The following is a 13,899-nucleotide window of genomic DNA, read 5'->3' on the forward strand; positions in this document are numbered from 1 at the left end:
AATCCTCCCCCTTTGTAAATCCCATAAACCCACCTCTGCCAGGCTGTACAAAAATCACCACTCACAGCAATTTTGGTAAAACGTTTTGTATTATACAAAAATGAAGACAATGCTTAAATATTTTGATTGTTAAAATATTTTGAATGTTTAAATATTTTGAATTGTTTAAATATTTTGATGTTTAAATATTTTGAATGTTTAAATATTTTGAATGTTTAAAATATTGATTAAAGGGTTAACAGAGACACATTTAGAGCTGGACGGTACAATGTTTGATTGTTATAGTCTGAGCATCAGAGGTTGTCAGTATCTCATGATCACTAGATGTGTTTGTTCCGTTCTATAGAGATGGTCAGTTTTTCATCCATAGACGTTTTTGCCAGTCTTAACGAGCTTTGCAGTTAATCAGGCTGAAGCAAAGGATTCTGGATGGGACATCATATAATTGTCATTTCTTCACCAAATTTGTCATAATAGGCAGAACATTTAGCTGGGAGCAACACCTGAGAGGAGACACAAATGATATAAGATGCTATGACAATAGGACAATAGACAGAAGGCAAGAGGCAGGAAATAAAGGATTTAGTGAAATATTCATCAAGAGAAGACAGAAAAGAACACAGACGATATATAGTTAAACGGACATTAAAGTAAAAAATACACTTTCATTGTCAGATAGGCACATGTGCACTTCTATTAGCAAAACGTACATTGTTCTCTTTGTAGACCTTTGCTGAAAAGCATATCTAGGTAGGCTCAGGAGCAGTAATGAACTATTGGAGCTAGCGGTGATTGTTGGGACTACACACACATGCCTCTTGTCATTGGCTAACCAGATGTGTTCAGCTATATTCCAGTAGTGCACTGGTGCTCTGGATCTGACTTTATCTGTGTGTTAACCCATTGTAGTGGTTAAACACAGTTATATACAAGCATATAGTGAAATAAAATAATACTCTACATATTAGCACATTTTATTTTGCTATTTTATAACCTGTGGATGCTTTGGTGGTGGTTGGAATATGTAGGTCAATAAAAAAAAACGAAGGCGTTAGAAGGGGGGAGCTGTGGTTATTTGTGTGAGGTGGGAATAGGTGGTCTGGGCGTGTTGGTGGGGGATTGAGGTGTCTTTAGTATTCTCATAATAATTCTCACTTCAATTATTGATATTAGTAGTATCCCCCTTAAAGGGACACTGAAACCCAAAAATTTTCTTTTGTAATTCAGATAGAGTGTGCAATTTTAAGCAACTTCTAATTTACTCCTATTATCAATTTTTTATTCGTTCTCTTGCTGTCTTTATTTGAAAAAGAGAGGCATCTAAGCTTTTTTTGGGGATCAGAACTCTGGACAGCACTTTTTTTTATTGGTGAATGAATTATCCACCAATCAGCAAGGGACCAACCCAGGTTGTTCACCAAAAATGTGGCCGGCATCTAAACTTACATTCTTGCATTTTCAAATAAAGATACTAAGATGAATGAAGAAAATATATAATAGGAGTAAATTAGAAAAGTTGCTTAAAATTTCATGCTCAATCTGAATCACAAAAGAAATTTTTTGGGTACAGTGTCCCTTTAAGCATCTGTATTTAGGTTTATATTACTTGCTTTCAGGTGCTGTGGTTACTGAGAGTGTAGGAGAGGTTACTTCTGGTTGGCTTTTGTAAATGTTAAGATATTGGTCTTTATTCACTACTATAATTTAAGGGTTTACATTTCATTCTTGGCGCTGACTAGCAGGAAAAGGCTGTAGACATGAGATATATTGTGTTGACAGCTGTAAAGGCACAATAGATTGTATAGATCTGGGGCAAGATAAAGCTTTGTACTGGTTTACTTTTCTGTTTGGAAAATAAGTGCTTTGTTAGCAAAAGTATATATTGTCACACCCATTTTTATATTATATAATATAAATACAATGTAATCCGTCTTTGGGGTCCCTTGGGGAATGTTATCGATACTAATGACGTATGGTTTCTGGTGTCTGGATTGATAATTGTTAAACACAAACGCAAATAGATTACGAAGTCTTCTGTTAGCCTTAAAAAGCAGCGTTGAGAGGTCCCCAACGGTGCTTTTTAACGCACCGCCTGGTATTACAAGGTCTGGCGGTACTGGTGTACCGCTCACTTTTTTTTCAGCGATTTTAGCATACCGCAAATCCCCTTACGTCAATTGCGTTATCCTATCTTTTTAATGGTATTTTCCTAACGCCGGTATTACGATCGGCTTGAAAAAGTTAGCGGTACACCCTCTACCTCCAAGACTCCTACCGCATTTTAAAGTCAGTAGTTAAGAGTTTTATGGGCTAATGCAGTAACATAAAACTCTTAACTAAAGTGCTAAAAAGTACACTAACACCCATAAACTACCTATTAACCCCTAAACCGAGGCCCCCCCCCACATTGCAAACACTATAATAAAAATTTATTATAACCCCTAATCTGCCGACAGGACATCGCCGCCAACTGTAATAAATGTATTAACCCTAAACCGCTGCACTCCGCCTCGCAAACACTAGTTAAATTTTTATTAACCCTCTAATGTGCCGTGTCCCTAACATCACTGACACCTAACTACATTTATTAACCCCTAATCTGCCGCCCCCAACATCGCCGCTACTATATTAAATGTATTAACCCCTAAACCTAAGTCTAAACCTAACCCTAACCCCCCTACTTAAATATAAATTAAATACATCTAAATAAATTATTCCTATTTAAAACTAAATACTTACCTATAAAATAAACCCTAAGACAGCTACAATATAACTAATAGTTATATTGTAGCTATCTCAGGGTTTATTTTTATTTTACAGGCAACTTTGTATTTATTTTAACTAGGTACAATAGTTATTAAATAGTTATTAACTATTTAATAACAACCTAGCTAAAATAAGTACAAATTTACCTGTAAAATAAACCCTAACCTAAGTTACAATTACACCTAACACTACACTATAATTAAATGAATTACATAAAAACAGAATTTATGCTTACCTGATAAATTACTTTCTCTTGCGGTGTATCCAGTCCACGGATTCATCCTTTACTTGTGGGATATTCTCATTCCCTACAGGAAGTGGCAAAGAGAGCACACAGCAGAGCTGTCCATATAGCTCCCCCTCTAGCTCCACCCCCCAGTCATTCGACCAAAGGTTAGGAAGAAAAAGGAGAAACCATAGGGTGCAGTGGGGACTGTAGTTTAAACAAAAAAATTGTTCCTGACTTAAATGCCAGGGCGGGCCGTGGACTGGATAAACCGCAAGAGAAAGTAATTTATCAGGTAAGCATCAATTCTGTTTTCTCTTGCAAGGTGTATCCAGTCCACGGATTTATCCTTTACTTGTGGGATACCAATACCAAAGCTTTAGGACACGGATGAAGGGAGGGAACCAGACAGGTACCTTAAACGGAAGGCACCACTGCTTGTAAAACCTTTCTCCCAAAAATAGCCTCCGAAGAAGCAAAAGTATTGAATTTGTAAAATTTGGCAAAAGTATGCAGTGAAGACCAAGTCGCTGCCTTACAAATCTGTTCAACAGAAGCCTCATTTTTGAAAGCCCATGTGGAAGCCACTGCTCTGGTAGAATGAGCAGTAATTCTTTCAGGAGGCTGCTGGCCAGCAGTCTCATAGGCCAAACGAATGATGCTTTTCAGCCAAAAGGAAAGAGAGGTAGCAGTCGCTTTCTGACCTCTCCTCTTACCAGAATAGATAACAAACAAGGAAGATGTTTGTCTAAAATCCTTAGTTGCTTGTAAATAGAACTTTAGAGTACGAATTACATCAAGATTGTGTAAAAGACGTTCCTTCTTCGAAGATGGATTAGGACACAGAGAAGGAACAACTATTTCCTGGTTAATATTCTTGTTAGAAACAACTTTAGGAAGAAAACCAGGCTTGGTACGCAAAACTACCTTATCTGCGTGAAACAACATGTAAGGTGAATCACACTGTAAGGCAGATAATTCTGAAACTCTTCGGGCAGAAGAGATAGCTACCAAAAACAAAACTTTCCAAGATAACAACTTAATGTCTATGGAATGTAAAGTTTCAAACGGAACCCCTTGAAGAACTGAAAGAACTAGATTCAAACTCCATGGCGGAGCCACAGGTTTATAGACAGACTTGATTCTGACTAAAGCCTGAGCAAACGCTTGAACGTCTGGTACCTCTGCCAGACGCTTGTGTAACAGGATAGACAAAGCAGATATTTGTCCATTTAAGGAACTAGCTGACAATCCTTTCTCCAATCCTTCTTGGAGAAAGGACAATATCCTGGGAATCCTAATCTTACTCCATGAGTAACCTTTGGATTCACACCAACAAAGATATTTCCGCCATATCTTATGGTAGATTTTCCTGGTGACAGGCTTTCTAGCCTGAATCAGAGTATCTATAACTGACTCAGAGAACCCACGCTTTGATAGAATTAAGCGTTCAATCTCCAAGCAGTCAGACGTAGAGAAACTAAATTTGGATACTTGAACGGACCCTGTATTAGAACATCCTGCCTCATTGGCAGTGTCCATGGTGGGACAGATGACATGTCCACTAGGTCTGCATACCAAGTCCTGCGTGGCCACGCAGGCGCTATCAGAATCACCGAAGCCTTCTCCTGCTTGATTCTGGCGACCAGACGCGGGAGGAGAGGAAACGGTGGAAAAACATAAACCGGATTGAAGGACCAAGGCGCTGCTAGAGCATCTATCAATACCGCTTTGGGGTCCCGAGACCTGGACCCATAGAGAGGAAGTTTGGCGTTCTGACGGGACGCCATCAGATCCAATTCTGGAGTGCCCCATAGCTAAGTCAGCTGGGCAAATACCTCCGGGTGGAGTTCCCACTCCCCCGGGTGAAAAGTCTGACGACTTAGAAAATCCGCCTCCCAGTTGTCTACTCCTGGATGAGAATTGCTGAGAGATGGCAGGAGTGATCTCCACCCACCTGATATTTTGGTTACTTCTGTCATCGCTAGGGAACTCTTTGTTCCCCCTGATGATTGACATAAGCTACAGTCGTGATGTTGTCCGACTGAAATCTGATGAATTTGGCCGCAGCTAGTTGAGGCCATGCCTGAAGAGCGTTGAATATTGCCCTCAGTTCCAGAATGTTTATCGGGAGAAGCTTTTCTTCCGAGACCATAAGCCCTGAGCTTTCAGGGAGTCCCAGACCGCCCCAGCCTAACAGACTGGCGTCGGTCGTTACAATGATCCACTCTGGTCTGCGGAAACATATTCCCTGAGACAGGTGATCCTGAGACAACCACCAGAGAAGAGAATCTCTGGTCTCCTGGTCCACTGAATTTGAGGAGACAAATCTGCATAATCCTCATTCCACTGTTTGAGCATGCATAGTTGCAGTGGCCTGAGGTGTATCCGAGCAAAAGGGACTATGTCCATTGCCGCTAACCATTAATCCGATTGTCTCCATGCACTGAGCCACAGGATAGCCGGGGAATGGACTGAAGGAACTCGGCCAGTATTAAGAGTTTTAATTTTCTGACCTCCGTCAGAAATATTTTCATTTCTACAGAGTCTATTAGAGTCCCTAGGAAGGGAACCCTTGTGAGAGGGGAAAGGGGAATTCTTTTTGATGTTTCACCTTCACCCATGAGACCCCAGAAAAGGGCCAATACAATCTCCGTGTGAGACTTGGCTCTTTGGAAAAACGGCGCCTGAATTAAGATGTCGTCTAGGTAAGGCGCCACTGCTATGCCCCGCGGCCTTAGAACCGCCAGGAGGGACCCCTAGCACCTTTTGTGAAAATTCTGGGAGCAGTGGCTAAGCGAAAGGGAGAGCCACAAACTGTAATGCTTGTCCAGAAAAGTGAACCTGAGAAACTGGTGATGATTTTTGTGGATAGGAATGTGTAGGTATGCATTTTTAGATCCACGGTAGTCATATATTGGACCTTCCTGGATCATTGGTAAGATTGTCCGAATGGTCTCCATTTTGAATGATGGGACTCTTAGGAATCTTTTTAGAATTTTTAGATCCAGGGATGGGTCTGAAAGTTCCCCTCTTTTTTGGAACCACAAACAGGTTTGAGTAAAAACCCAGCCCTTGTTCATGATTGGTAAACTGGGTGGATCGACTCCCATTGTAAGTACATCTTATACACAGCGTAAAAACGCCTCTTTCTTTTGTCTGATCTGTAGACAGACGAGAAATGTGGAACCTCCCCCCTTGGAGAGGAGATCCTTGAATTCTAGAAGATATCCCTGGGATAACAATATCTAATGCCCAAGGATCGTGTACATCTCTTACCCAGGCCTGAGGCGAAGAGAGAGAGTCTTGCTGCCCTGCTAGATCCGGTCTCGGATCGGGGGTTACCCCTTCATGCTGTCTTGTTGGCAGCTGCAGGCTTCTTGGCCTGTTTACCCTTATTCCAGCCCTGGTAAGTTTTCCAGGTTGTCTTGGGCTGTGAAGCGTTACCCTCTTTGCTTTGCAGCCGGAGAGGATGAAGCGGGGCCGTTCCTGAAATTACGAAAGGAACGAAAATTAGCTTTGTTCTCTAACACCACATTCACTTTACCCTCCAAGAGAGAGGACCCTAGTGCTTAGAGCCGGCAAAGAGAATGACTGGGGGGGTGGAGCTAGAGGGGAGCTATATGGACAGCTCTGGCTGTGTGCTCTCTTTGCCCACTTCCTGTAGGGAATGGAGAATATCCCACAAGGTAAAGGATGAATCCGTGGACTGGGATACACTTGCAAGAGAAATACCTACAATTAATTACAATTAAATTAAATAAACTAAATACGAAAACAACAAACACTAAATTACAGAATAAAATAAAAAAGAAATTACAAATTTTTAAACTAATTACACCTAATCTAATCCCCCTAATAAAATAAAAAGCCCCCCCCCCCCAAAAAAAAAAAATCCTAACCCTATACTAAAATTACAAATAGCCTTAAAAGGGTCTTTTGGTGCGGGGCATTGCCCAAAAGTAATTAACGTCTTTTACCTGTAAAAAAAATACAATACCCCCCCCAACATTAAAACCCCCACCCACACCAACACACCCCAACCCTACTCTAAAACCGACCCAATCCCCCCTTAATAAAACCTAAAACTAACCCCCCTGAAGATCACCCTACCTTGAGCCGTCTTTCACCAGCCCGGCACAGTGGACCTCCAGAGGGGGCAGAAGTCTTCATCCGATCCGGCCAGAAGAGGACATCCAGACTGGCAAAAGTCATCATCCAGCGGGCCTATCTTCTATCTTCTTCCATCCCGGAGCGGAGGGGGGGTCCATCTTGAAGAAATCCGGACGCGAGGCATCCTCTTCCATCTGACGGCAACTGAAGAATGAAGGGGGGGGGTTTCCTTTAAGTGACGTCATCCAAGATGGCGTCCCTTCACTTCCGATTGGCTGATAAAATCCTATCAGCCAATCGGAATTAAGTAGGAAAAAATCCTATTGGCTGATGCAATCAGCAATAGAATTGAGCTCACATTGGGGAGCGGAGCTAGTCGTGAAGAGTTAGGGACGTGTTTGCTAGCAGCTCTGTTCTAGAGGATATAATGTTCTTAATAATTTGCAACTAAACTCGTAAATTTCTATTTACTTTTTGCTCTCACCTACAGTTTGAGCGTTTAAGACCCTCTGAGAGGGTTTATTGGACCTTATACCTGTAATTTTATACCACCTTCACTAGCTGTCCTGTGACTAATTGTAGCAGTGGAGGTTCCTGCTCTCCGGAGGGTCGGAGCCCCCGCTCCGGAGACCTAACAGCACTACCTCCTAAGCAGGAATACCCTGGAGGCATCATCTCTAAGATAGCCAGTGGAGACAATCTGGCCCTGCAGGGCGAACATCATAGTACTCACCGCCCCTTATAAACTATGCCCCACGGCTACCCGTACCCGTAACCCACATCCTGCACCGGAGGGCCGGGGATCCGCTCCGGAGCACTTACCACTCTGGGTGGTCATTAGGTATCTGGCTCATACAGCGGTATCACACGGCGGTCCCCCTTACCGGCACCCCCACGTGGGAAGAAGAGATTACCGCACCAGGATTGACGGCTCTTCTAGAGCCCTGTGGATATTTAAAGGCCTGTCTGTGCTGAAAAAAAGACATTGGGAGGCTATCTGGGGCATTGAGAGTCCAGCCCTGCTCTATGTGCGCTGAATATTAACTTGCTCCAAAGGGAATATTTAAAAAGGCGTGAACGGTCGCCATTTTGGGCCTACTTGCCTCTCTCCCATACCGGCTTCCTCGGCACTGAAGTTTTCTACTAAGCGGCGATAAAGAAGTTTCCGGCAATCCCCTCCATCTGCCTTGGCCCATCACGGAGCTGTCAGAGAACTGCACTGGTAGCCTGGGAGGTTAACTGGCCCCTGAGAGGGATCAACATCCTTTCACCCGGCCTGCTCCAGATGCTCCTTCTTCTCTTCCTGCTCCTGGGATTGAGCCGAGGACTCTTTTCAAGGGGTGAGTGGATCCGGCTGAGGAGCGAGTCGCCTGATTACCCCCCTGGATTTGGTGAGACACCAATCTTGCACAGTATCACATTAGAGGGGCAGTAGGAGGCCCACACACCTTTATAACCTTACACTCTGTTTGAGACTAAGTTCTTCTGGGAGAAAAGTTGGGTCACAACCCTTCTCTGATCTGGCAACTTTGGGCTCTGGAACAACAATTGGGGCCTACATTCGTGTCACTCTGAGGCCTAATCCTTTTTTAAGTTATACCCACAAAAAAATAATAAATACCCAGCCCTGTGCCCTGGACGAATTTGTGCCATCTCAGGCTCACATACAGCTCTGAACACAGGCTTATTTGCTGCAAGGTCCTTTCTGGGCCCAACTTAGGACCACGTCCCTTCAGTCAATGTCCATGATTAACTGATCCCTATTGTAAATCTGCCAATTCCTCCCTGAGTGAAGTGGACTTTCCACTGTTCTAGAGTGCAAACCACAGATTTACTAAGCAATATAGAATAATCATGTGTATCTGTAATATCTTTGCAGGACAGCCCCTTATTTTATTTTTTTGCCAAGCTTTTTTTCCAAGCAAAATCTGGGACTGAGAAGGTTTAATCATATAAATAACCTCTGCATTGTGAGTGCTGCTGCGTCAGCCTAATTGTTCTTAGATGTTCTTATGCCTAACATTGTTCTTGCTTTCACAGGGTACCTAGTACATAACTTACATATCTGTATAGGGCCTTGATAGCTTGTTTTTGTTATGGTATGTATTGAAACTGTATTTCTGCATTGTGATTGTGGGCCTATAGGTGTAACATCTGTGCGGGTTACCCCTCACCTTCCCGCTCCCCGTCCAGCTTGTTTATTTTCTTTTTTGCCTGCTGCATCAGCTTATGTATCTCTGCTGCCTAGACACAGAGTGGAGTGCACTTATGTATGTTAACTTAATTCAGTCAGCCCTCACGGGCATAAGACTCCCATTTTTAAAGCTAACCCAAGTTAATTCTCTGTAACAAGTAATATTATAAGTATATAATCTGTGTGTTTAACCCTCACCTTCCCGCTCCCGCCCAGCTTGTCTGGGTGGGTCACTTCCCATTCCCATCTCCCTTCCTTCGGGTTGCATCCCCATGTTCCTAAGGTGGGGGTTTGGTTCTAGGGCGTTAAGTGCTGCTTTGACCTCATTGCCTACCCTCTTGGTCTGCATATCACTAGACACAGTGTTATTCTTAACTTATGAGTCCGGATCTTTCTTGCTACCACATCAGCCGTTTCATCCAATTGGCCCTTCCTGGGCACCCTATGAGGAGTTTTTTTTTCTCCTCTTCTGATGTGGTAAGTGGAAAGATGATATGGCTGGGGCGGTTGACCCATCTTAGCAATTTATACATAATGGTGCTTAGCTCATGCTTTACTAAATGTCCTAAACCTGTAATCAAATGCGTATCTGATTATTTCATAGGATTCTGGGGGCCCTAATCTGTTTATTTTGAAAGTGTATGTTGTTATTCTCTGGTCTTGAGGTATCAGCTTTATTAAAGGTTAAAAATGCCGCACACTGCTAGGAGACAGTCTAAACCTTAGAACAAAGCTAAGAAGACAGTCCTAGACCCACTTTCTCTTCCAACTTCCAGAGCACCGTCTCAATCGGTTTCTAGCCATGCTGACCAGGAACTCCCAGGGACGGCGATTCGAAATCTAGTGTCAATTCCTGTGTGAACCTCTCCTAAATATATTACGGTGACAACTGTGCAGGAAACTGCTAGCTGCACAGAACCTTATCAATCACCCAAGAAATTCAATTGCAGCTCGGCTGAGCTTCGGAAGGACATTTCTGAGATTGGGGATCGGGGTTGACACTTTGGAACGCAAGCAAGACGACCTAACCACTGACCATACTAATCCCCTGCGTACTCTGAATCCACTGCTGATCGATATCACACAAATGGAATACAAATTAGCGGATCTGGGAAGATAGATCACGCCGCAGCAATATTCGGCTTTTCGAGGTATCCCAGAGGCTATCTTACCCTGCTGGACTTACAGATATTCCTATCAGAGCTGTTTCGGGAACTACTGGAACATTTACTATGACCTCCCAACACTCTAGAGCGCTGCCACAGAGCCCTAAGGCCCAGATCACTCGCATCTGATAAGCCTAGAGACGTTGTTGTCTGTTTCCACAACTACAGCCTAAAGATCAAATTATGCAAGCAGCCTCCGTAAGCCTTCCCTCCCTGAAAAGTTTAAGAACATCCATTATTACAGACTTGTCTCAACACACACTTCAACAAAGGAGGACTGCTTTCTCCAATTACAGAGGGTCCTACGACGGGATAACAAAAAATATAGATGCGGCTTCCCAACCAGAATTCTCATCACAAAAGATAACCACTCACATACAGTGGCAAAATCTCAATCAATTGCTTCACACTTCTTGAGTCCTGGGGTCTGCGCCCACCTACAAATAACCCCCAACCTTCCTCCTCTCAGTCAAGCTTAGAGCTTCAGCTCCTGAGTGGCAAGTTAAAGAGCAGAGACCCAAAACGGTAAAAACATCTGACCCCCCCTCAGGAAGGGGGTTCACTAAATGTCCATGCTTACGGATTCTGAGATTATTGACTGGGTCCTCAGATATAAGATGAGTACCTATCTCTTCCTATTTATGTTATATTGGATGCTGTTAATCCTGATTGTTCAGATTTGGTACTGCATTAGTGGTAAAAGGTATTAGAAGTTAAGTTTCAGGTTATTTTATTTTATTTAAATACTGCTAATTGTATTTTTCAACTGTTTAATGTTATCCATGTTTTTGGTCAAACCGCCCCAGTCTTTCTATTAGGTCCGGGTAAACTCCCCCCCCCCCCACTGTAGCCCTTATGCGTGGGCTTACCTTGGTGAGACTATTTCCACCACATTAACTATTAACTTATTATGTAAACCTACATTTCATCTTACTTGTACTTATTCTTTCTTTTCCCCTCTCTCCCTACTCCCGTTTTCAGGCTCTTGGCACAATGGTTCTCACCATTTCACCCAAATGGCTAACAGAGACACTTTAAAGTTTATTACACATAATGTGAGAGGATTACATTTTCCTCGTAAGCGTAGTGTCTTCCTCAGATCCCTCAAGCATTTAAACCCTGATGTTGTCTTCCTTCAGGAGACATACTGGAAGTTGGGTGACATTCCCTCACTTTTGTTCTAAACAATACACTACCCTAATCCTCGCTCCTTACACTACTAAAGCCAGAGTGTCGCCATCCTCATACACAAAATGTCTGGCATGCGGAAATCACCTCTCAAGAAATTGATCCCCCAAGCTAGATACATTATTCTTAACTGTAGGACTCAATCAATGTATGCACACGCTAGTCTCGTTTACACCTCCCTAATTCAGGCCCATATAAATACCATACATAAAATTTTAAAGACAGTTGGATAAGTACAAGGCAAGTAGAGTCATCATGGGGGGACGGACTTTAACCCTTCTTTGGGATCCCCTGATAGATAAAAAAACCTAACAAAACAAATCCTAAATTCCATAGGTTGGATACTCTTTCACACAAATTCAGGTCCCTCATGTCTGCATTCAGATACTTCGATTTGTGGCGAGCGTTTCATATAACGGGACAGGGATTTCACACACTTTTCTGCCCCTCATCTAACCTACATTAGACTAGACTACATTGTTAGCCAATCAAAAACCCTAGATAATGTTAAGGACACTAATATTCATGCATGTCCATGGGTCTGATCATGACCAACGTGCCGCATCACCAGTCTATAATTCCATTGCTTCACCTTACCCACCACCAACCATGGTCAATGCCACACACCTATACCTAGCTGATATCCCCTTCCGACAGGAACTAGGGAAAGGATTTAAGAAGAGCTAATTACATTAAAATGATACTCAAGCTGTAGCGGATGGATTCCCTCTGGGGGGCTATCAAAAGCCCTCAATTAGAGGATTATATAATAAGAAAGCAGGCCATACTTAGGGAAGGCCCAGGGGTTGCCCCTTTCACAAGCCTTTAGCAAACTCACTGAATTGGAGAAACTCAACGCCTAAACACTTCCCCAGCACACTCCCACTGCAATAAAAGGACCTAAAAGCTTATATTTGTACCCTACGAATTAAAACGGACACAACAGCAGCTGCTGAAACTCAGACAATTATTTTATTATAAAGGAAATAAAGCAGACACTATGCTAGCTATAAGCTCAGACATATAGAAAGCGCCTCCCGAATACAATTCCTAAAACATAACGGATGATCCTCCACTCAGCCCAATCTGATAGGGGTCTATGGTTTGCCTCTTATTATGAGGAGCTTTACAACATCCGGTCCCTCAGAATCCCCTACCCGCCACCCGCACTATCCTCTATCCAGCAGACCCTCAAAAACCTTAAGCTCCCCACTCTGTCAGATGAACAACGGGACTCTCTTAAAGTACCAATATCTATGCTTGAAATTAAACGAGTAATCAACTCATTAAAACCCGCTTAGGCCCCCGGCCCAGACGGATTCCCTGTGTTATTTTATAAAACTTATAAAACAGAGCTTATTCCCATCCTTCATAGATTTTTTTCAATACTCTGGTTCCGAGGTTCCTTTAAAAAAAAGAGTTCCTCGAAGCGAGCCATTATCACAATCCTAAACCCGGAAAGGATCCCTCTCTATGCCTCAGCTACCAGCCTATATCTCTAATAAATACTGATATAAAAATGTATTCAAAGATTTAAGCGGAATCGTATGGCGACTCTTTTACCTAGCTTAATTAATGAGGACCAGGTAGGTTTTATCCACAATCATGAAGGCCCTGATAATACTAGGCGCCTAACATTGTGATGGAAGTCACTAGAATGGGGAAGCCCTTCTCGGTTGTCTCTTTAGACTCCGAAAAGGCATTCGACCGGGTTCGCTGGAAGTATCTGTGGGAGGTTCTGGATGTCTTCAAGTTCCCGACAGAAACCCAATCCTGCATAAAGGCCTTATACTCGTGCCCAACGGCTAGGGTAAGGGGCATGGGATTTTGCTCAGAGTTTTTCCCCTTGACCAATGGGACAATACAGGGGTGCCCTCTGTCTCCCCTACTTTTTGCCCTTAGCTAACCCCTTGCCGAGCTCACACGGCAAGACTCCTCTATTTCAGGGATTACTTTACATGGTATCACTCATAAAATTGCTCTCTTCGCTGATGACATCACAATATTTACTTCTGCCCCTCAAACCACTATCCCAGCCCTCTTATCTCTGTTGAAATGAGTCGGAAACATGTCCTATTACAAGCTTAACACCTCAAAGACTGAGTACTATACCAAGGCTTCCATAGACTACACCAGACTCTTATGCAAACCTATGGGTTCACCTATAAGTCTGACAATAATAAACACTTAGGAATCTTTATCTCACCCGACAAAGCACAACTGATTTGAGACAATTATACCCCTCC

General features: G+C 43.0%; 1 protein-coding gene across 1 annotated transcript in view; it reads right to left on the reverse strand.

Moving 5' to 3' along the window:
- Positions 1 to 385: 385 nt before the first annotated feature.
- LOC128642666 (uncharacterized) overlaps positions 386 to 13,899 on the reverse strand; it is a 90,465-nt gene continuing 76,951 nt past the window's right edge. The window contains exon 10 of the mRNA XM_053695448.1: positions 386 to 503. Coding sequence (XP_053551423.1) covers positions 438 to 503 — 66 coding nt within the window. The 3' untranslated portion in view covers positions 386 to 437. The remainder of the gene's footprint in view (positions 504 to 13,899) is intronic.

The sequence above is a fragment of the Bombina bombina genome, chromosome 12 (assembly GCF_027579735.1).
Source record: "Bombina bombina isolate aBomBom1 chromosome 12, aBomBom1.pri, whole genome shotgun sequence".
In the NCBI taxonomy this organism is placed as follows: domain Eukaryota; kingdom Metazoa; phylum Chordata; class Amphibia; order Anura; family Bombinatoridae; genus Bombina; species Bombina bombina.